Source organism: Eleutherodactylus coqui, chromosome 1, assembly GCF_035609145.1.
Source record: "Eleutherodactylus coqui strain aEleCoq1 chromosome 1, aEleCoq1.hap1, whole genome shotgun sequence".
Classification (NCBI taxonomy): domain Eukaryota; kingdom Metazoa; phylum Chordata; class Amphibia; order Anura; family Eleutherodactylidae; genus Eleutherodactylus; species Eleutherodactylus coqui.
In genome coordinates, this window is record NC_089837.1 from 466,276,677 (window position 1) to 466,299,979 (window position 23,303).

At 43.2% G+C, this 23,303-nt stretch overlaps 1 protein-coding gene across 1 annotated transcript in view; it reads right to left on the minus strand.

The window, feature by feature from the left end:
* Nucleotides 1-15,512: 15,512 nt before the first annotated feature.
* Nucleotides 15,513-23,303, minus strand: part of GTF2H4 (general transcription factor IIH subunit 4) — a 32,889-nt gene continuing 25,098 nt past the window's right edge. The window contains exons 11-15 of the mRNA XM_066584333.1: nt 22,738-22,868; nt 20,199-20,246; nt 20,013-20,091; nt 18,251-18,431; nt 15,513-15,934 (exon numbers count right to left, since the gene is read on the minus strand). Of these exons, the coding sequence (XP_066440430.1) occupies nt 18,262-18,431; nt 20,013-20,091; nt 20,199-20,246; nt 22,738-22,868 (428 nt within the window). The 3' untranslated portion in view covers nt 15,513-15,934; nt 18,251-18,261. The remainder of the gene's footprint in view (nt 15,935-18,250; nt 18,432-20,012; nt 20,092-20,198; nt 20,247-22,737; nt 22,869-23,303) is intronic.

Genomic DNA, 23,303 nt, shown 5'->3' on the forward strand with positions numbered 1-23,303 from the left:
TATTTATTTTCTTTTTTGCACAATTTTTTGAAATGTCCAATTCCTCATCCTAGGCCTTTTTCTTTAACACCCCATTATAATCGGTTAAGAACTTGTATTTACTACAAAGTAGAAGTATCTATGGATTGATCTGCTGTTCTAAAAATTGAACAAATTATATCATGTATGTCATAAAGGTGTGAGCTGATACACTTAGACACAAAGAGGGAAACTTACTAAGACCGGCATTTTAACCCTTTCCAATCCAATTTGTATCCTGGTTTTCCTAGGGGGCTTACTCTTTTTCTGCCATTATACAACGGTGCTATCTGCTGGCTAAAGCCAGTACTGCATGAGGTGACACGTTGGATAGGCTCCGACAGCAGAGAGGCTGGCAGTATACAGTAAAAGAACCCCGACGGATGTCTTCTAACATCGGAGCTGTACAGCCTTAAATCATGATGTCTTCAGACGTCAGACAGAGGATTGGAAAGGGTTAAACGCTAGTCGTAATATGATTTTTCCCTGGCACACAATGCACCTAATACATGAAGGGGTGTATGCCCCTTCACATATTAGGCGCATCTCAACACCTTCACAGAAATGTACGATTTAGCATACATTTAAGTGATGTAATTTAAGCCAGTTTCTGGTGTTAATTATACATAACTAAGGCATCCAGAGCAGTCACTCCTCTTCCTGACAAGCCATGTTCCTTTAAAAAAATTGTGAAATGGCAGCGCAGATAGCAAAAGGTTGCAAATCCCCACTTGTGCAAAAAAATGTAACTTTTTTCAAATGGCACAAAATGCCATAAAATTGATTATGAATGCACCCCAAAGATATAATGTATCTGTTCTGTTACAATCACATCTTCGTTGGTGCTTTCCATTGCAAGCCAATTGCCTCTTATCATAATCCCACCCTTTTTATGTGCTGCCTTTGCTCGATTTTTGGGTTGAATTAAAAATGTTGCACCTTTTTGTTTTCTGCAGCTTCTATATAGAGACGCTGCCATCCAATGCCCTTTTTTACCCGAGCAAACGAGTTGGTGATGTCAACACCCGATAATCTGCACTCGGGCAGCGTGTTTAGCCTGCACAATTCTCTTTGAGGGCTCAGTCATACGGGCGCATCGGCACCAGTACACCGGCGCAGATGTGCCCGTGTGACTGACAGTTAGAAGACGGCCGTACCTGAAGACTGCCGTCTCTCTCCAGCGCTGATGAAAGAACACATGACTGGCAATGAAGCCGGTCACGTTCTTCCTCCCGACGCTGCAGAGAGAAGTCCGTCTTCAGGTACGGCGGTCTGCTGGCTGCAGTAACACGGGCGCCGATGTGCCCGTGTGACTGAGCCCTGAGAACTGTGCAGTTCTCGCTCACTTGTCGTTCAATGTTTCACTGAATGATCAGTGTTTAAACTGCCCGACAAGTGAACGAGCCGACTTTGGTTTTTATGCCAGGTGAAACTGAACAGAGTGAGAACCTTACGATTCTCGTTAGCCTTCAGTTGTTGCCTGCGTTTAAGCTGAACGATATTGGTCAGTTTTGCTCGTTTGAACGTTTTTCTGAACGATAATCATTCAGTCTTGTTTTTTTCTGCAGCTAGGGCTTATTTTCAGGGTAGGGCTTATATTTCAAGTTCACCTCAAAAATCCTTGCAAGTGGTGCTACAAAATCGGGTGACTTTGTAGTGCCATAAAATCGTGGTATCGCAGCAAGAAAATGCAGCAATATTGCACAGACCACCGATGCGATAACGCAGCGATTTTCTCGGGGTAATATTGCGTCACCTGCAGTTTCTATATACAGTGATATGTAGAAGCTGCAGTGCAAAATGTTTCATTAAACCCTATTATAAAAATGATTGTCAGACCAAAATGCATACATTTAAATGTTAAAAAAATTGTCCCCTAAAGGTATACATAGCCTTTAAGTAAAAATATATTACATACATTATATTATTTTATGCACTGCAACTTATATTCCTACCATCATAGTAGTGGAACAACCTCTTGGCCTGCAAAATCTCCTTTTTACAAAGTTTACCAGGAAATGCCCCATTAATGCGGGACGGCTGTCGGCTAAAGGATTCGCGCTCATGCAGAACGTTTAGGCCTCATGTCCACGGGCTTAAAATCCGCGGCGTTTCTCCTGCATGCAGATCCGCGCCCCATAGAGATGCATTGGACACCCGCAGGTAGTTAAATACCTGCGGATGTCATTTTTCCTGTCAAGCACTGATCCGGAAAAAAAGGGCCATGCTCCATTTTCGTGCGGGTCTCCTGCGGGGACGGCTCCCGCAGGCTTCTATTGAAGCCTATGGAAGCCGTCCGGATCCGCGGGAAACCGTACCAGAATTAAACTCACCTGCTCCGGACGATGCAGATCTTCCTTCCTTCGCGGCCGGATCTTCTTTCCTCGGCCCAGCGGATGTGCCGGGCGCATGCACGCGGCCGGCGTGCCGAGCACATCCGCCAGGCCAAAGAAAGAAGATCCGGACGCGAAGGAAGGAAGGTAGATCCGCATCGTCCGGAGCAGGTGAGTTTATTCTGATTTTTAGGCCTCATGTCCGCGGGGCAGGAGGGACCCGCTACGGATTCTACATGAAGAATCCGCGGTGGGCCTGATTTTCCCCGTGGACATGAGGCCTTAGACAGGCAGTCCATTTCTGAGTATCGCTCACTTCTCGCCCAGCGCTCCACGTTCTATGTGAAACACTGAGCGGGGAGCATTTAGACGCAGCGAGGAGAAGTGAGCCAACAAGCGATGTTTTTTTTGCTGGTTGAAACTGAACGTCAAGCGAAAAGTAAAGAATAGTAAACGAGTCGTGCACAATGGCTTTGTATTTAGACATAACAATTATCACGCATTTTAATTTGTTTGAATGAATTTTGTGCAACATTCGTTACATATAAATGGTCCTTAACTGTACATGACAGTGCAGCAATATGTGGGACAAGACTGTAAACATAGTTACCGTATATTCCGGCATATAAGGTGACTGGGGGTATAAGACGACCCCCCAACTGTCGCCTTATACGCCAGGAATATGGTGTAGAAAGAAAAAAAAAGCAGTACTCACCTCCCAGGGCATTCTGCGGCGCTGCTGCAGGCTGTCACTCCCTCCTCGTCGCCGACAGAGCATTACTTTCTGGATGCGGGGCTTCAATGCCCCGCCTCCAGAAAGCTAATGGTATGATTGGCTAACTCAGGCAGTGCCAGGCAATGAAAGCTGGCGCTGCGTTAGCCAATCACAGCCATTCAATGACATCATTGAATGGCTGTGATTGGCTAACTCAGGCGGCGTCAGCCAATCACAGCCATTCAATGATGTCATTGAATGGCTGTGATTGACTGACGCCGCCTGAGGTAGCCAATCACAGCATTAGCTTTATGGAGGCGGGGATTTCAAGCCCCGAATCCAGACAGCAATGCTCTGTCGGCGACAAGGAGTGAGCGACAGCTTGCAGCAGCGCCGCAGAACGCTCTGGGAGGTGAGTACTGTTTTTTTTTTTGGACACTTTGTTTTTTTGTATTACCGGCGTATAAGACGACCTCCAACTGCAGAGCAGATTTTTTTTTGGGTTAAAAGATCATCTTATATGCCGGAATATACGGTAGATTGTATTTCAATGACCAATATGTAGTAATTAAAGGAATGCTACAAGCAAAAAAACATACAATGCGTTATGTATACAGCAAGGACCAAGTCCTCTGATGATGAGCTGCTGTTTCTATTTGTTATTTTCTCTTTCCAACATTGGTTCTCACCATCAGGACAGATCTTGGTTATGGCATCTCTGATATATTCACCAGCATCTAGCTTCGTTCTCCGGTATATACAGGGCTATTGTGCCTCAGATGTATATTGGAAACTGCAGGGTGTCAATGGATATGATTGGGTCTCAGCCTTGTGTCTTTTTAAAGACATGTTAGGAGGCCTCCGTTTTTCTTAGGAGTTACCCAATTATGGGTTAACATGACTGAGGTTTGGCTCCACCTGAAACCAAATGCTACATCATTAACTACCAAATGTGGTTCTGTGATATTTTTTCACCACATTAAGCTCCTGATGTTCTGCCCGTACGGCCAGAGAAACATGTCGAGCATTTTAAACTGTAAACTGGACTATTGAGAGCTCTGTCATTTCCAACAGAGAATCCTAATATCCTACTTTGGAGCACAAAAGTTTTTTTTGAGTTTAGTAGAATACTGTTCAGTCTGTACCCCTCTTTGGGTCCGGCTCCTTCGTCCTCGGCATCCTGCCGAGGGCCCGTGCTGGACACCGCTAAGGGTGCTATGTGGCTGCAAAACATATCTACAGTCTCTTTAGCGTTTATCACGAAGCGTTCTTAACATCTCTGGTTCCTTGGTTGTGGATCCTAGGTCACAGTCCGCAACCTCCATTCTGAGGGCAGGGGTCAGATACTACAATGAGGTTCTAGCTAGCCTGGTGATATTTATGAGGGGGTGGCGGGGGTGCCAGCTAACAATCCCACTTTTACTGGGCCGTGCCATCCATCAGGGCTTTGTTATCCCCTTTTTCACATCTTTGGGGTTTGTTCACCTTTGTACTATGGTTTCTCTTTTGCCATAGAATCTCGGTGTATATGTGTTTGCCCCTTTACAGCCTATGGTTTTAGTTATTTATCAATGAAATGATTGTTTAGGGTTTTCCTTCTTTAGGTTTTTTTTCTTTGAATTAAATCTGATTTTAAATTAAAATGGTCCGGGAAAGACCATGCTATGTTGAAAATATTATATCCTGAGTAGAGATGAGCGAGCATACTCGCTAAGGCAAACTACTCGAGCAAGTAGTGCCTTATGCGAGTACCTGCCCGCTCGTCTCTAAAGATTCGCCTGCTGTCGGCGGGGGAGACCGGGGAGGAACGGAGGGGAGATCTCTCTCTCCCTCTACCCCCCACCCCCCGCTCACTCCTGCAACTCACCGCACCCCCGCGCCGGCAGCCGAATCTTTAGAGACGAGCGGGCAGGTACTCGAATAAGGCACTACTCGCTCGAGTAGTTTGCCTTATCGAGTATGCTCGCTCATTTCTAATCATGAGGCCATTGTAACTTGAGGGACCACAGTATATATTTCATCGGGCTGTAATGACATAACAATAAAGCATGGTTATTTATCAACTGCTTTCTCTTTTTCTATTCTTTACAGCTGATGAGTGATCATATTTCTGGCTTCTCACACCGACGTACCCATTGCCTCCACCAGTAGCATGCATATCAGCACTGCACTGCTAAAATGTTCCTTATACATGCTGCAAAGTAAACAAGGATTGTGCCATTGGCTATAAGGTCAAAGCATTGCATGTCACTTTAGGTATTTGAGATATGTAACTCTTTAGGATGCACCTTACTCAGGATCTGCAGCAGCCTGGTGGCTATGGTGGTAGTTCCATTCCTGATAATGGGGCTTATAAAAATATTTTCTATGGGGCCAACGAATTTCCAGTTACACCCCTTGTTACACAGACATATCATACAAGTTAACAAATCTATTGCTGGGGGGGACTTTAGTATTTGTAGAGTGTATAGACTTGTATTACATCATTAGAATTAGCTTATTGATGTTGAATATTATACATTACTGCATGAAAGTTAATACTGAAATGTCAAACCACAAATTGCATCAGACTTTGACTAGTATTTTGAATCAATTGTATAATCATACAGTTTCCCCGAAAATAACACTTATCCTAAAAATGAACCCTACCTTAATTTTTTTTCTGGATTTTTGGGGAGGCTTGAAATATAAGCTCACCCGAAAATAAGCTCTAACTGCATTACATAAAATAAAAAGGAATACATTACCTAGCAGGTTCGGTCCAGGTCCCTCCCACTATTCTCCGGAGGCGGGATTTCTGAATTGGCCAATCAATGCCTCGGCTCAGCCAATTCATAAATCCCGCCTATACAATACAACACGATAGCTTTGATTGGTTCTTTGACCACTGCTCAGCCAATCAATACAGCGCTCGATGAACAAATCACAGCCATCGTATAGGTTCATCGAGCGCTGCATGGATTGGCTGAGCAGTGCTTGATAAGCAATCAGAGCCATCGCTTCCTGGAGGTGCGATTTATGAATCTTGTAACCAGGAAGTGATCATTTGTGGGCAGCCGAGGATTGCAAGAAGCGTGTCTGAGCTCCAGACAGCAGCGGGAGGGATCTGGACCGAGCCTTCTAGGTAAGTAAAAATAAGACCTTCCCTGAAAATAAGACCTAGTGCCTCTTTTGGGGCAAAAATAATATAAGAAAGGGTCTCATTTTTGGGGAAACACGGTATTACTTTGGGTTGTATTCTATAATCCTAATTTTTAGTACAATATATTCAAGCATTCAAGGATAATCCAAGTAAGTTTGGTAAAAGTCAAGTATTTCAGATATTCTTGACTTGGTGTATACGTTCTTATGACCCAATACTGCAGCAGCCTAAAGCACTGCTTTCTGAGAACTGACCCCTAACAACCTTCCCCTTCATAGACAGTAAGTTAAACACAACTGTACGCCACACTTTTTCCACTCCCATAATATAACTAAAGTTCTCCTTCAACTTGAACGTTTTTCCTAAGGTGGCTTGTGAAATTTCAGATATTCACTTTGGCAGCTTATTTAAAATCCCCAGCGTGTAAATTCTAAAAAAAATAAGAAGGTATGTGTAGCATCTCACACAATACCGGCCACTGTGCAAGCAGAACTCATTTATGCATCATCAGCCAAGCCCCTCGTACTATACATTCACTATTTACCCCACAAAACGTCAATTCAACTTTGAAAGACTTTCTAAGATTCCGTGCATTAAGGATATTTAGCAAAATATTGCAGAGGATTGATTGAAATGAATTGTTATAATTGTATAATTTATTAGCATATTATATGTCAGATATTAGTTTTAATATGTGGCTGGTAATACTAAAATAATTTAGTCAAGAAGAGAATGTAACGGGGCTAATTGCGAATGCTTTGTTTTTTCTACTTGAAATGTTTACTGTTGCTTTAATTAAGACAGGTTGCCTTTAAGTTGCTGGCCATATGGGTTAAGGCTCTCTTACATATCCGCATTACCCGTGTGTATTTTGCGCCCGTAATACACTGTAGCAAGCAGCTAGACTTACATTCTGCCACTTACTACAGCGCACAAGATGAACCGCAACATGTTCTATCTTAAGACACGGGTCTAGACACCAAGATAGTGGTGGCCCACAGCAGGCATGCAACGTTCATTGTGTACTTGCTGCATAACATGCGTATCTTACAGGCAGCAAGCAGCAAATTACGTCCATCCGAGCCCGGCCTTATGGTGGTGATGGTGTGCGACGTGCCATGGATCCGTAATGAGGAGTAACTATTGACCTAACAGTCTCTTCTAGAAGAGTCAAAAACGTGTGCGCAGATCGGGATGATACAATTGTTAAGATAAGAGGAGAGTGTTGGCCAGGAGAAAAGATCTCTCCAGCCTGCGTTACCGTATTTTTCGTTTTATAAGACGCACCGGACTTTAGAACACACCCCCGTTTTAGAGTGGGAAAATGGGGAAAAGGTATTTTGAACTCACCAACTCACCCAGAGACAGCGCAGGGTTAGGGCCGGGCGACGGAGCAGAAGAGGTCTGAAAAAACGGCGCTCCATTTCACAGCGGTGCTTGTGTGCAGCAGGAGGAAGGGAAGAAGCCATTTAGTGGAGGCAGGGAGCAGCAGCAATTCCCGCCAGCGCTCACCACCAATCAGCGGTATGTATGGGCGGCAGTGGGGAGGAGAGAAAACTTCTGACTGATCGCACATTTGTTTGCGCAATTGCGTGTTTAAGGCGCAATCACGCTAAGTAAATCACGGCCGCGCATTAAATTTGCGATTGCGCTAAAAATGGCGATCGCAACGAATTTTGGCACATTTGCTCCATAAGACGCAGCAACTTTTTCCCCCCACTTTGGAGGGGAAAAAAAGTGCGTCTAATAGAGCGAAAAATACGGTAAGTCCTGAGGTAAACTTGGTGCAAAATTACCAGTCAGAGACATAGTGAGAGTGATCAATGGGTGGAACAGGTTGCCACGGGAGGTCATGAGTTCTTCTTCAATGGAAGTGTCCAAACGAAGGCTGGACAAATATCTGTCTAGGATAATTTAGTGAATCCTGCACTGAGCAGGGGGTTGGACCCGATGACCCTGGAGGTCCATTCCAACTCTATCATTCTATGATTCTGTAGTTATCATCACAGCGAAGTGTCTGTATAATAACGGCAAATCAGTTAACAGTGCAGTGATATCCCAGGCCTTAAAGAAACACAAATGCCATCACATTCAATCACCACAAAAGAAAAAGGACATATTTGCACAGAATGGTCAATTATTAAAAGTTATTGAATAGCATGTGGCATTTTGGCTATTCTTCAGCAACCCGGTGACCCATTCATATGCATACTTATAAGATGTACGTGGTCCCAGAGACCCCTGAAACTCATGAACAACTTGACCAAGTTACAATGGACATATTACAAGAGTTTAGCATTTTGCCGTATTTGAATTGAGTATTCAGTACTGTTGTATAATGTTTAGCTGCTATTATCTTCAGTGTGGACTGCTTGGCTGCTTTTTTTCTCCAATAGAGCGCAGCTCTGATCAATTACTGCAGCTTAGCATCCTATCCTAATGGATGTCTGAACTCCACTTCCAGTTTCATCAGAGGCTTAGGTTGCTGCTTTGTCCATCCCAGTATTAGTGTATCTTGATGCTACCGGGAATTCCTGGTGGAGTCAAGATTGACAGGGGGTGACGCCCCCTGATGCTGATTGGCTGGTCAGCAGCCTGGAAATGAGGTCCTGCAAGGGCACTACAATTAGCCAACAAAAAGAAAGCTGTCAGCCGACGCACAAGGCGCAACTACGCTGAGTGTAGCAGCACTGAGCCAAAATCATGCAGTTGCGTTTTTTACTGCGGCGCCATCGGCACTCTCACCCGGTGTAACAGAAACATACCGCTGGATGCAGGGACACGACAGGCCCGGGGGCGTGACAGTGTTATGGTTCAGCCCTCGCGTTGTCAGCGGGGGAGCGGCAGCCACGAGATGACAGTCCCGGCGGCGGAGCACAAGTGCTCACGGCAGAAGCTGTGAGCTGGGGAGCGGCCGAAACACATCTGACAGTGCAGGCAGTGGACAAGTATTGGTGAGAGCGCCACCTTAAGGTCAGGGTAACTTTTCTGCTTAGCCTTACATTATGACCTGTACATGCTGCCATCTTACATCGGTAACATGGCAGCATTTACAGGTCATAATGTATGACAAATGTATGCACAGTCTGCTAATAGGACCTTGCAGCCTTGACCGTATCGGGAGCTGGGAGTGTGACAGGGGCATTCCTCCTGTCAAACCCCTAGCTTCCGGTGGCGGCAAGATACACTAATACCACCATCCCTTATAGTTTAGACTGAAGCTCTTCTTGTTAAAGGGGTTGTCCCGCGCCGAAACGGGTTTTTTTTTTTTCCACTAGCCCCCCCGTTCGGCGCGAGACAAACCCGATGCAGGGGTAAAAAAAAAAAACCGTCCAGTACTTACCCAAATCCCCGCGCTCCCGCGACTTCTTACTTACCTTAGTAAGATGGCCGCCGGGATCTTCACCCACGATGCACCGCGGGTCTTCTCCCATGGTGCACCGTGGGCTCTGTGCGCTCCATTGCCGATTCCAGCCTCCTGATTGGCTGGAATCGGCACACGTGACGGGGCGGAGCTACAAGGAGCAGCTCTCCGGCACGAGCGGCCCCATTCAGAAGGGAGAAGACCGGACTGCGCAAGCGCGTCTAATCGGGCAATTAGACGCTGAAATTAGACGGCACCATGGAGACGGGGACGCTAGCAACGGAACAGGTAAGTGAATAACTTCTGTATGGCTCATAATTAATGCACGATGTACATTACAAAGTGCATTAATATGGCCATACAGAAGTGTATAACCCCACTTGCTTTCGCAGGACAACCCCTTTAAGTGTGGCATAAGCACAAGTTTAACTATACATCAGTGTATAAAAAGGACAGTTTCCATTATAACAGGGGCGTTATTAATAGGTAAAGTTATTATTGAAAAACATAAGCCCTAATATGAGGGGGGGTGCACTTTAGTATGAATGGAAACTTTGTGTAAGTAATTATGAAAATGCACATCATGGAAGTTTCCTTTACAATAATCTTTTATTTACAGCAAATTATGGAACAAATGTGTTTGCTTGTGGCAGACTAAATACTGTACAAGTGTTATTACAGTGTCCAAGAAACGGGCCCCAGCATAGGAGACAGCGGGGTAGGGTTTGGTTCTTGTCACAGTGGCTCTACGGTCTCCCACCTGGAGGGTAATCAGTGACACGACCCAGGGCCGAGGGCAGGTTAATAAACGGGAACCCACTTAGGGATTACCTGAGTCCCTTTAGTCACTCGTGACGCCACTGTTTCTTCTGCAGAGGGGAATTCCTAGATGGTGGAGTAAATCTTCTCTTGCGCAGCTTCCTTGGGGGAATTCCTGGTTGTCCGAGTAAATCCACACACACACACACACGGCTACTTTTTAAGATGAAGCCTCCGAAAAACAGACGGGCGACCGGTCATTTTACTCAGCTTTAGCAACAAATACAGTTCAGCAGTTTCCTGGACAGGCGGTGCAACAGGGAGAACTCACGGGACGTCAGGAGAAACCACAGCCACAGTTATCTGTAGGTCCTGGCTCGGTACCACACTCTCTTCTCTCTCTTAATCTCCACCAGTTCACACTCATGGTCAGGTTCATGCTGCCGAAATCCTGAGGACAGTAGTCCCCGACAGTCATTAGGCCATTCTCTCAGCCTCTTCCATTCTGCATCACACAGGTTGAAGGTACATGTGTGGAATTCCTGAAGACCTCTCTGCTGCAGGCCCAGAACAGAACGTGCCAACAGACTCTCTCTCTCGCATATATAACAAAGACAAAGAGATACATAACCTAGACAGTCAACTCGCATACCAGTTAACTTATTTAGTGCTGCAGCTAGGCAATGCACACAATTCTTGCACAGAACACAGAAGACACTGACAAGACAATTGCATGCATACAGTTATGGAGAGGCCCTGTTGTACTGGGCCACTACATTATAACTGGCACACGCAAGGTTGACAGGAGAGGAATTGACTTTGTACTTGTATAAGAAGAAAGGCAGGAGTACATGATAGTTTTCAATCTATATAAATGAAGAGTGTGTTGTAGCACCCATGAGCAGCTCTGCTGGCAGGGAAGGGGGTGGGTTGGGATATTTGCATATTATGCACATGCCAATCAGAATTGAATTACACTGCTTATTTGTTCAAATACTTATATTCAGAAATGTCATTTTGTAAAACCATTTAAGGTACTAAATTTAAAAGATTGATACGACCTCTTTAACCCCTTTGTGAAGAGCCTATTTTACCCATAAAAGACCAAGCGATTGTCTTTGTTGCATTGCAAGAGCTATAACTTGTTGACATAGCCGTTTATTGGCTTGCTTTTTTGGGGACAAATTATATGTTTTAATGGCACCATATTGTATAACTTTTTTGGTTTGTGGGTGGGGAGTTGGTGTGAATATGGAAAATCCCCTCAAAAATTCTGCCATTGTCTTGGGGTTTTATTTTTACATCGTTCACCATTTGGTAAAAATAACATGATAACTTTCTTATCGGAATCAGCATCAATACTGCAATATCAAGTTTATATAATTTTTTTTACACTACTTTTTACAAAACACATTTTTAAAGAAAAACTATTGAATCTGCATTGTTGTTAAGATCAATAACATTAAACTTTTTCTGGCGACGAAGCTCTGTAGGGTTTTTTTGCAGAAAGAGTTGTACTTATTATTGATACAGTTTTGAGGTACATGTGTAGTGCCTCAGAAAGGGGGTTGGTCATGGTGGTCATTTCACTATTTTCTAAGTAGGCGGCGACCGACAGAATTCGGCACACGGCTTAAATGACCGCTACTTGTGGTTGAGCAGGACGCCAACACATAGCCAGCCCTAAACCTGGTATGAGCGAAGTTATTTTTGGGAAGGGAGTGGTGGTGTCCCTTACCCTGGAGGGTGGTGTGGTACTCTGTGCAGTGCAGGTGCTATTGGGTGAGAAGGTGCTCCAGGAGATAGGGTAATAGTTTAACAATAAAACTCGTGTATATAGAGATTTTGTTAAGTAGTTACAGGGAAACACTTCTGTAATCATCTTTCTTTATATATCTTTAATTCTTTTCTTATATATTTCTTCTCTTAATACTATGCTTCTGCCTATATCTTTTTACTATAATCGTTCCTTGTACTCACTACACCTCTCCTTCCCACTGCATTGTAACCTGCTCTTTCTTCCTCCTGCTCTTACTTGATCTCCTCAGGCCACTCACTCACTGACTAACTCCAACTGACTAATTTTTCCTGACAGGAATCCTGTCAGTCCTTCTCTTGTCGCCCCACTGTATGCCAGCCAATCCCATTGCTTTTACCATCCAGCAGACAAAGGGAACAGAGCAGTTGACAGCCAATGGGGGAACATGGCAGTTGTCAGGCAGATTTTAATTTAACAGTCACATCTCCCATCTCTAAAATCCCTACCATTAGTAAACAATAAAATTTAAAGACACACACAATATATATATATATATATATATACACACACACCGCATTCTCTAAACAAACTCCTCTATACGCTGCCTGATAACATGCTCCCTGACCTACTGACTGCAATCCCTGCTAGCTGTCATAAACTGCCCCTGCAGTCATACCGATTCTGCCGTCACACGGCCAAATATCTGACCATTTTCTATGTGTATAGAGTCCCTCACTCTCCACCCCACCATACCGTGCACATCTCCAGCCCCTTTACCTTCTGTATCACCCCATTACTTGTAGTATGTAAGCTCGTTGGAGCAGGACCCACACCCCTATTGTTTCCACCAACTGATTACGATTGTAACCGTGGTTCTGTAATTTTTTGTACTTTTGTCTTTCTGTATTCCCCCTGTCCATGTAAGCGCTGCGGAATATGTTGGCGCTATACAAATAAAGATTATTATATATATATATATATATATATATATATATATATAGAATATATATAAAACATATTACATTACGCCTTGAAATTTTATATAGTGCCCACTCTGGGTCACTACACGTGACTTTTGGATTTCTTTCAATTGTTTTTGGGAGGAGAACAAAAGTAAAATAGCAATTCTGGCATTAGTTCTTTAAATCATTTTTAGGACATTCACCAGGTGCATTAAATAACAAAATATTTTCATTGTGCGGGTTGTTACAAATCTTATAATACCAATTATATGGATTTGAAGATGCGATAGTTTGATTGCTAGGACAGTACACTGCATTATTTATGTAGTACATTCTACTAAGCCTATGACTAGGCAGGGTCTAATAGGCTGAGCTACATGGCAGGGATGGAGGCCTTTGTCAGGCTTCCGATTGCCATGGGAACCCATTAGTACCTTGCAATCAGGCTACTGTGTATTGATGGATGATAGAAGGATTCCCCCTTCCACTGCCATATGCTCAAATGCTGCAGTTGCTATTGAATATGACATGTAATGGGTTGAACTCCCATTAGCTGAGGTTTCTCCGCATCTGGCAGTTAGAGCAGGAGCCTGGCTGTCAGTCAGTCAAGCCACCGCCTTAAAAAGATGTATATGCAGATTAAAAGCCCATCAGTGAGCTCAGTAAAACGACATATCAGCCATCACTAAGGGGTTAAATAAAAAATGTATTCAGAACATAGCAAATATGTGTTTACTGTACATCTAGCAATGTACTGCAACTACAGTGTAGCAAAAGGAAGAAGCCTTCGCTCAGACTAGTTAGAGATAATACATCCACTTGATATATCGATTGTATAAAGGTTATGGTGAGTCACTTCACATTACTCAAATAGCTACTGCCATCTATTCCAAGAGATGCAGAATATGATTTATACCGTAAAACCTTTCAATTTGTTTATTTCGTCAACATGAGTTCATCGGCTCCACATTCTAACAAAAGCTTATGAGGCTCATACCTTCTAAATTCTTAACCTTTTACACTTCCTTCATCTGTTCTTTCCAGATGACAGAAATGCTATACTTCAAAGGCAGCCTTGTTCTTAGACACTAACCCTTACTATGTAGAAAAATACCTATCTTGTACTGTTATATTAGATGATGTTTCTTCTTTACCGCCTACATGATATTGCTTGCAGTCCATTCTCCTGATCACTGGGGTCCCAGCGGCAAGACTCCAGGCAATCAGGCATTTATCACCTACTCTGGGAATAGGCAATAGATGTCAATCCTGGGTGTACCTCTTTAAGTTGAAAGCATTATAACTTGAGATTGGAGATGAGCGAGTACCAAAATGCTCGGGTGCTCGTTATTCGAGTCGAGCTTTTCTTAATATTCGAGAGCTCTATTCGAGTAACGAACCCCATTGAAGTCAATGGGAGACTTGAGCATTTTTGTATTAGACCCACTGGGTGCCGAGCTCTTCTCTTTCTCTCTTTTTCCTCTCTCCCTTTCTTTCTCTCTCTCTCTCTCATCACAGCAGGAAGTGGTAATACAGTGAGGGGTCAAAATAGGGAGGGGTCGAACTCGGCGTGGTACTCGCTCGACTAACGAGCAGCATCGAGTATGCTAATACTTGAACGAGCATCAAGCTTGGACGAGCATGTTCGCTCAACTCTACTTGAGACCATAACGATTAATTCACATGCGGCAAATTTGTTGCAGAATTTTGGCATCCGGAAATGGGTTCCTTGGGAACCCTCGGGACAGTTTACCAGCTGTCTAATACAATAAACCAGACATAGGAATGTGGATTTGATTGGCTGGTGCCCCTCCTGGTGGTGGATGTAGCTATAGACAAATTGTCTATACCCACCACTGTATCATTGGAGGATAGCAAGACATCAGGTTACTTGTAGACTGCTCTCCAGGTCTGCCAAGTGTCAGGCAAACTAGTGCCATGAAGCCAGTTTCACAGAAGCGTATTACAGCCATATTTCTGTGTCCGTAATAGAGACGTGTGTACCGGCCTGACCGCAGTGTTTACTGACCCAGACTGTCATCCTCATAGATTCCTATGAGGGTGAGTTCAGGCTTGTAAACTGCATTCAGGCCAGAACAAAAGTCCAAACTGCAGATGCAGAAATGTAGCCATAATATATTCCTGTGAAATTAGCCTTAAATGTCAACTTGCATCAACCAAATAAATCAACCTAGATACGGACTTCAAGTCAAACTTACTATACGTATAAATATTCCTTGAAGGTTGGAGGACCATTTAGATTAATCTATGGGTCACAGATATGAAAAACAGTATGTACAGTTTATAATTTGATTCTGGTAATTTGTTCCGAACAGGGCTGGACGAGCTAGTAGACTTGTGTAGTAAGTAAAGTCAGCACAGCTGTACTCTAGTAGGCGCTATGTGAAAGCTTCAATAGCCCTAAATACTATTGAAAGAACACCGCTGAACTCCGACAGATAAGGGATGCTTCAAAATCACTTTAATGCAACAAACTGAACATGGGCAGACGAGAATGTTCAACACTTCCACCAGGAAGACCTTCACCAGAGATCTTGAACTGAAGTCCGATCAGAAACCTATTTGAAGAACATCCGGTCCAGCCACAGGTCTAAGAGCAATCCAGACAGGGGCACAAAGTGAGAGCTGAACTACCACGGCCTACACAGTTGTATAATCCTGAGCCAGAGGGAGATCTGTGATGAAGTCCATGGAGATCTAGGTGTAATGACTTGGCAGGAATAGGCACTGGCTGAAGAAGACTCAACGGTGCTTGTCTGGAGGGTTTGAACTCAACAATAGAAGTTCCTTTGACGTCTTTTCTTTCTTTCTCCAATCAAGCGACCAATAATAGCGAGAAAGCAGCTCACAAGCAGGCCTGACTTTAAGATGACCAAAGAAAAAAGTAAAATAAAATGAACCACTCAACGGCAGCACTTGATGGAAAAAGTCGGAGACATAAAAGATGCTACAAATTTTTAGCATGCTCTTTTTACAAGAATTTTTGCGTGACTCTTTATTTTTTTCCACCCTACACACACACATTTTTTCTGGCATTTTATTTTCTACAGAAATACAGTAATATGTAGTAAAACTTCAGAAAAAAATGAGGTGTAGAACATGTTGTTATTGGGAAAAAAACACGATGAATTCAAAAAACACAACACAGGTGAAGGAAAACGCTACAAAAGACAAAAAAAAATGTGTAGTGCATTTCATAGCTTCCTATTGACTTAAAGCTAACACGGATGCAGTGTTTTTTGCCACTAAAAGCAGCCAAAAACACAGCATTTTCTAGTAAATTAGATTTTATTAACAATAATAAAGTGAAATATAAAAAAACGGGAATAGGACAATCATGGGTAGATGAAAAACATATCATGGAGTACAGTAAGATCCTGCAGTACAAGTTCCATTAACCCTTTGCAATCTAATTTCGGATTCAGGATTTTCTAGGGGGGTTTCTCTTTATGCCATTATACAATGGCGCCATCTGCTGGCTAGAGCTAGTACTGTGGTATGGGACATGCTGGAGAGGCCCTCGACAACAGAGCGGCCAGTAATCTACAGTAAAAATACCCTGCCGGACATCTTCCGACATCGAAGCTGTGCATCCTTTTAATCAGAATGTCTTTAGACGTCAGACAGTGGATTGGAAAGGGTTAACAAACATATTGTAAATGGTCATCATACAAGGATAGAAGCTGCAGAGGACGTGTACCTGAACAAGGTTAAGGAGAACAGGTATAACTAAACAACAGGTAAAAGAGAGGACGGGGGGAAGAAGAGGGACGGGAGACTAATATGGGTCCTGTAGCCCGTTATTTTGCACACAATATTTGTGTGTAACCATGGTAAATTTCTCTTAAAACTTTCTTAATTTTGCACAGGCCCCCTGCTTTCTAGAGGGAGTATGATCCCCATTTCTTAAAGGGAACCTATTAGTGGTTTTAACCGCACTAGACAGACTACAGGGAAAGACTAATGAATAACAGGCCTTTTCAAATATAGGTTTGTAACTGTCCCATTTGTGAGCATACCTGCAAAAAAAAGTTTTTAAAACTATCCTGCGCCGCATGCAAATTCTGCAGTCTAGTTGGCGGGTCCAGATTGTCTCTTCTGGCCTTAGGTTGTAGCATACCCCCGCCCATGCCAGCTGCTGCTGAATCATATCATTCTGAGTGCGCTTTGAACTTCATGCATGCGCCCAAAGTCCCGTGGACCAGCGCATAGGCAGAACATGTATCCTTATTGTGGGCAGATATGTAGACCTCATCTGCACATGCGCCAGTCCGGTAAGAATACCCTGTCGGATGTCTTCTAACATTGGAGCTATACAAGCTTCAATAAGAATGTAGGAAGACGTCAGACAGTGGATTGGAAAGAGTTAAAGTCAGAACATGAAATATCTGCATGTTAGAAGCATGGATTTTTTCATCTTTGCATTAACAGATCTGTCGGAAATGGCAAGGACCGTGCCCATTCCCTGTATACCAACCACTTTTCAAAATGGGCGAGTGGCAGGTAAAGTTACTAAATGTTAGGCAACTATGGCAGGTGCCATGATTTGCAAGTTTAAGCCAAAAAACAGGCGCAAAGCTATTGAGCAAGTCCTCAAGTATCTTTATAAATGAAGCTCCCGAATTCCCATGTGCATAAGGGCTCGCATAGAGAATACACACAACTTTACCTTCAAAAGCCGCGCAATACAACCGATAATAAACCAGCTTTTATCAGTAACAAATATCTGCAGTTTCACAATAAGCACCGTACGACTCCTGAGCGCTTTATTTATGAAGCGGCAATAAGTGAGCAATTACAGGGGGAAAACGGTTGTGATCTTCAGAGATCCAGTCCCCTTTTCAGCCAGCAATGTTGATTGACTGTAATTGCTGTATGACTTATGCCCAATAAATAGTAAAAGCTTCCTAGATAATAACACTATTAAATCCAAGTAGGAGGTAAATGTACTATCACTCTAGCATGGAAAACATTCCAGTGAAGGTACCAAAGAAGGGTCACAAAAATAGAAGTAAACGTTTTCTTTAAAGGCGACCATCCAAGTCAGCACCACTAAGTATGGAAGTGCCCAGCAACTAAAGGTAGTACAAAAATATTCAAGACTGCAATCAATAGCAAACCAGGGTCCGAATAGAAGACAGGCCGATATCTCTTCTGACTTGTAGTCTTATATTAACCTTATATCTCACTAGCTGTGCTTCTGTCTCTTCCAGAAACGTTTAACATCTGAATGGCCTGCAGGTGTAACCACCATTACACGTCTTGATGGGTTTTCAAACACAAGTACTCCGAGATCACGGGCATAATTTCTCAGCAACTCAAAGTCCACCTGTGAGAGGAACTGGTTGTACAGAACACCTGGAAAACAGAAAAAAAAAGAGAATTTCATGAAACAGAAATCAAGTGACACTTGGAACCTATGTCAATGAGTTGTATCCAGAGACACTGTACACCTGAACTAGCACAGCTCTATACACTGTGCAGTGGCCCAGGATGGTACTGCATGCTCTCTCCCACTTTGGATATTCCCATTTATTCATTACCAGACACAGCGACATACATTTGATAGTGGTTGTGCTTGGTATTACAGCACTTAAACAGGACTGAGCTGCAGTACGAGGCACAGTAGCTATCACAAGTGCGGTGCTGAGCTTGGCAGACATTAGAGGAGACATGCAATCACTTCAGTCAGCTAGTCATCAAGGGCCGGTCAAACCCCCACCATTTTGATATTAATGGCCTACTCCAATGCCTGTGAATGGAGCAGACAAGTAGATTTATGAGACGCTAAAGAAATAAATTAACCCTTTCCAATCCACTGTCTGACGTCCAAAGACATTATGTTTTAAGGCTGTACAGTTCCGATGGAAGACATCCGTCGGGTTCTCTTACTGTATATTGCCAGCCTCTCTGCTGTCGAAGCCTATCCAACTTGTCACCTCATGCAGTACTGGCTTTAGCCAGCATATAGCGCTATTGTACAACGGCAGGAAAATAGTAAGCCCCCTAGGAAACCAGGATACAAATTGGATTGGAAAGAGTTAAAAGGCCACTACGGCGAAATTATGCTGTTGCATCCCTGCACCCATCACCTGATCATCTGTCACACTATGGAGGTTTCCTATAAATAGTGCAGTCACTTCCGTGCAGTGCAGCCTCCAGTTTGATAGTCATCTGGCAACACTTTGATGTTGATATTTCTCCTGCTTTCTTTTTCTCTATGCCGTGCTAGCAATCCCATGATGCATCAGCACATGACATGATCAACCTAGAACCTGTTCCATCTATGCCTGCTGGGAGGACAGCGCAATCATCATTACCTTCTGTATTCACCTAAATAAGCTACAGATAATAAGTATACAGTCAGGAAGCTGAGCTGTCATCTCCTTCATTATAACTGTGTGACAGGAGCCTCAAATTATCAGCAGTAACTGTTATATGAGGTTCTGTGTCTCCCTCTAATGGGTCCATCACATAGGACTGACGGATGGAAAAACTGACTCATTTGAGAACACATAAACCCAAGTAAATCTGAGCTAGTCAGAACTGAGATCATATGACCAACCTGAGGAGAAGGACTCCCAAGAGTTTCAGATAGAAAGGAATAACTAACCAACGTAATACTAGCTGATATTATATATTATATATATATATATATATATATATATATATATATATATATATATATATAGGGACTAGTTGCATAATAAATGAAAAAAAATTAAATGGAGTGGCTCTTTCATTTTTATAACTAAAGTTCATAGAGATCGCACTCTCATATCACTAATAATCTCTATTAGTGGTGTATGGTAATGCTGTTGTATGCAGTCCTTCGGCAAGCAACAGGAGAGGCAGAATGTTTTGGACATGCAATGAAAAGCATAACCAACTTTTTGAACTTTTCTGACAACATTACAATTACATTAAAAAACTTCTCACCTTCAGAGAAGCGGAGGCGATCTTTCTCAAGTTCCCAAAGACGGACCTGGTCAGTGATGGTTGGTGGAAGCACTGGATTCTGTAAAACCAATAGTAGGTAGGATATAAACTGCACCATCCGTCCACTAACTATAAAAACATGTACATTAAAAGTTGTACAGACTTTTACAGCTAAAAACAGTTTACCTGCTGCAACATTACTGGGTGGGCTCTGGTCCGAAGGAAATGGATAATCTAGGGATTAGGAAATACAAAAAATGGATTTTGTGTTGATATTTCTATAGATGAAGCTTTAAAGTGTAAATCTTTCAGTTGATTTTTCATAATAAACGGTCATGTGTATATATGAGGAATGACAGTATTTCTCACCACTATATGACTTGTATCCTAACTTTTCACCTTATCCTACCTTAGAACAAGCCAATCAGTGATTTTAACTTAGGCTGTAAACTGTAAAGTTAGGAGGATTCATATAGATAGGTTTATCCCCGAAAAACTCCCAACCGAATACAGAATTTTTCCTGAAATCGAATTAACAAAAGCGATCCTAAAGATCAGGATTTAACTGGAAGCAAAAAATAATTTTTTTAAACATAAGAAAAACAAAAAGGCATTGTCTAAATAAATGACCAAGAGTGTAAAGGCATCTTACAACAATTCCTCCACATGAACATGCAACTTTTTGAAGATAGATTCTTATACCAATTTCCCAGTGGAGGTCTTACCCAATGTATTCTCCATACTCCCAAAATTTGTACCTCATTCATTCCTCAACTTGCTCTTATGCAATGATTAGAAAAGTCTTACTTCAAATTTCCAAAAGATATTCTTTACCATACATACCCTACTGAAGATGCATGATGAGGAAAAAGAGGCTTTGTGTAGCGGTCTTCCCGTTGAAGACCACTCATCAGGATCCGTGACCACAGGCCAGCAGCTAAACTCAGAGGCCATAAGATATAGGGAAAGACCTAGGTCATAAGTCATAGAGAGAGCCTAGAGCCAGAGGCAGAAGCTCTGTGGCCACAAGTTCCGCCCCATCCCGCCTTCCCACTGCAAATAGTGGTGAGGGGCAAAGAGAGGGCGGGAGCTCAGGGCACTGCTCCTGACTCTTCCAGCCTCCTCCCCCTGCAGAGAGGGACACCGTATATTGTCCGGTCGTGAAAACCCGGCCGTTTTACGGTCGTCTCAATAAGCCCTAAGACACAGGTCATACAGGTCTTGGGTCCAGCTATTAAGCGCACATAGAGCCATGTCCTATTAATTTTCATTCTTGTAGGGTTAAGGCAAACGCAGAATCCAGTCCCTAAATCAGGATAATTGTACTCTGGACTGGCTGGAGATCCTCTCTGAAAGCATTCGTCACTTCTTCCAGCTCCCCTGCTCCAATCAGTGGTAATATGAGTTGTGGCCCAGATTAGTACATGCCTCAATTCCATCTGTCGATGGAAGCACCAGATAAAACAGAAAGTCCCGTACCACAAACCTCTGATCCGGGTGCAGCAACACACGGAGTATACCATTACTGAAAGGTTCTCCCAAAGCTATAGGAGAAGGATCCCATTAAAAGTAGAGAAATTAACGTCTCTTCATAACTTCCAGAGACAGGGGAGCCCAACAGATTGATTCCAGGCTTTTCCAGTGACTCTGCGTGGAGACTTACACCGGACAGGTAACCTCTCATGCTACAGAGTTTGGGAGCGAGGCCCTGCAGTCCGCCACCTTTAGAGATGTGGAGAAATCCCTGGAAGAGCAGAGGCAGCCAAGCAGCTACCTTAGAATTTTGCAACCTGTTCAATGGACAGAAAACAAGAACTGAGGAGATAAAAGATGTTCCTGACTTTAAAGAGATCTGGGAAGTTCCTGTTACCTATCTGCATGGGAGGCAGTCTCTCATGGGTGCGGTCATGGGCATAAGGGAAAATATGGTATATTACAAAGTTTCTCAAAGTAGCTACAGATTGAACTGAGGGCGGTTATGCAGCATCTGAAGGCTCCTCCTTAGGCTCATGTCCATGGGTGGGTCGGAATCCACATGGGGGAGCCCGCAACGGAATCTGACCTTGCCTGCGGCCAAGGACCCCGCTTACCTGTCCGGGTCTTCTTTTTTCTGTACTGCGGATGTGTGCGGAAGTGCTGGCCAACACACAGGCACAGTACTTTTTTTTTTTTAAACTCCTGCTTTCTCGCGGTTTGGACTGCTTCCATTGACTTCCACGGAAGCAGTCTGTGCGGGAACTGCACTAAAATGTAGCATGCTGCGATTTGTTCTCCACATGCGGAATCCGGAAAGCAAGTCTGTATGTGTAAATTGAAGTGTGGACACCCATGGTTCACTATGGGCAGCTTGAACTGCGAATTATGCAATTCAAGTCCGCCTGTGGATATTGGGCCTTAGACAACCACTTTATATGTAACATACATTTGGAATAGTACAAACCTACAGTTGAAGGGTGCGTTCACACGTAGTGGAATTAACACAGATTTCTTGCAGATGAAATTCTACAGCAAAAACCATTGGTGCAAATTTTGCCACGGATCTGCAGCAGACATCATCTCTTCAACTGAAAGTGGTGTAGATTTTGACACAATTTTTATTGCGGTTTTGATGCGAATTTTGATGCAGATTTTCCATTACAGAAGATTTGCACCACTTACGCTATATGGAAACATACTCAAAAACATGATTGCTTAACAGTATATTTAACATTCTGTCAATTCCTACCTGCTCAGCAGTGATGCCATTTCCAATAGCTTGTTGAACACTTTCTCTAGTGACCTGTGCCACCACCAGGTTGGGAAACCGATACAGCATTTCAGAGAAGAGAGCAATGAGGGCAATCTGGAGTTCTGAATCTGAGAATATAGAATGTATTAAGTGAGAAGGGAAGAACAGAATGAAGGAGCAGAGGATATAGGACGTGCCCAAATTCATCCTCTGCTAAAACTCATAAGGTGTTGGTTGACACAGAGTTAACATAGTATGTTAGGCTGAAAAGAGACTATGTCCATCTAGTTTAGCCTGTTTCCACTTTTCCCCTTTGTTGATCCAGATGAAGGCAAAACTCAATGAGGCAGAAGCCAATTTAGCCTGTTTGGGGGAAAAAAATTCCTTCCCGACTCCATAATGGCAGTCAGAATAATCTCTGGATCAACGTTTTGAAAGTTTCCACCTGACTCCAAAACCCGGATCAACAACCCGCTGGTTATTTAATGTCTATATCCTGTAATGTCATATCGCTCTAGTAAGACGTCTAGTCCCCTCTTAAACTCCTCTATCAATTTGGCCAA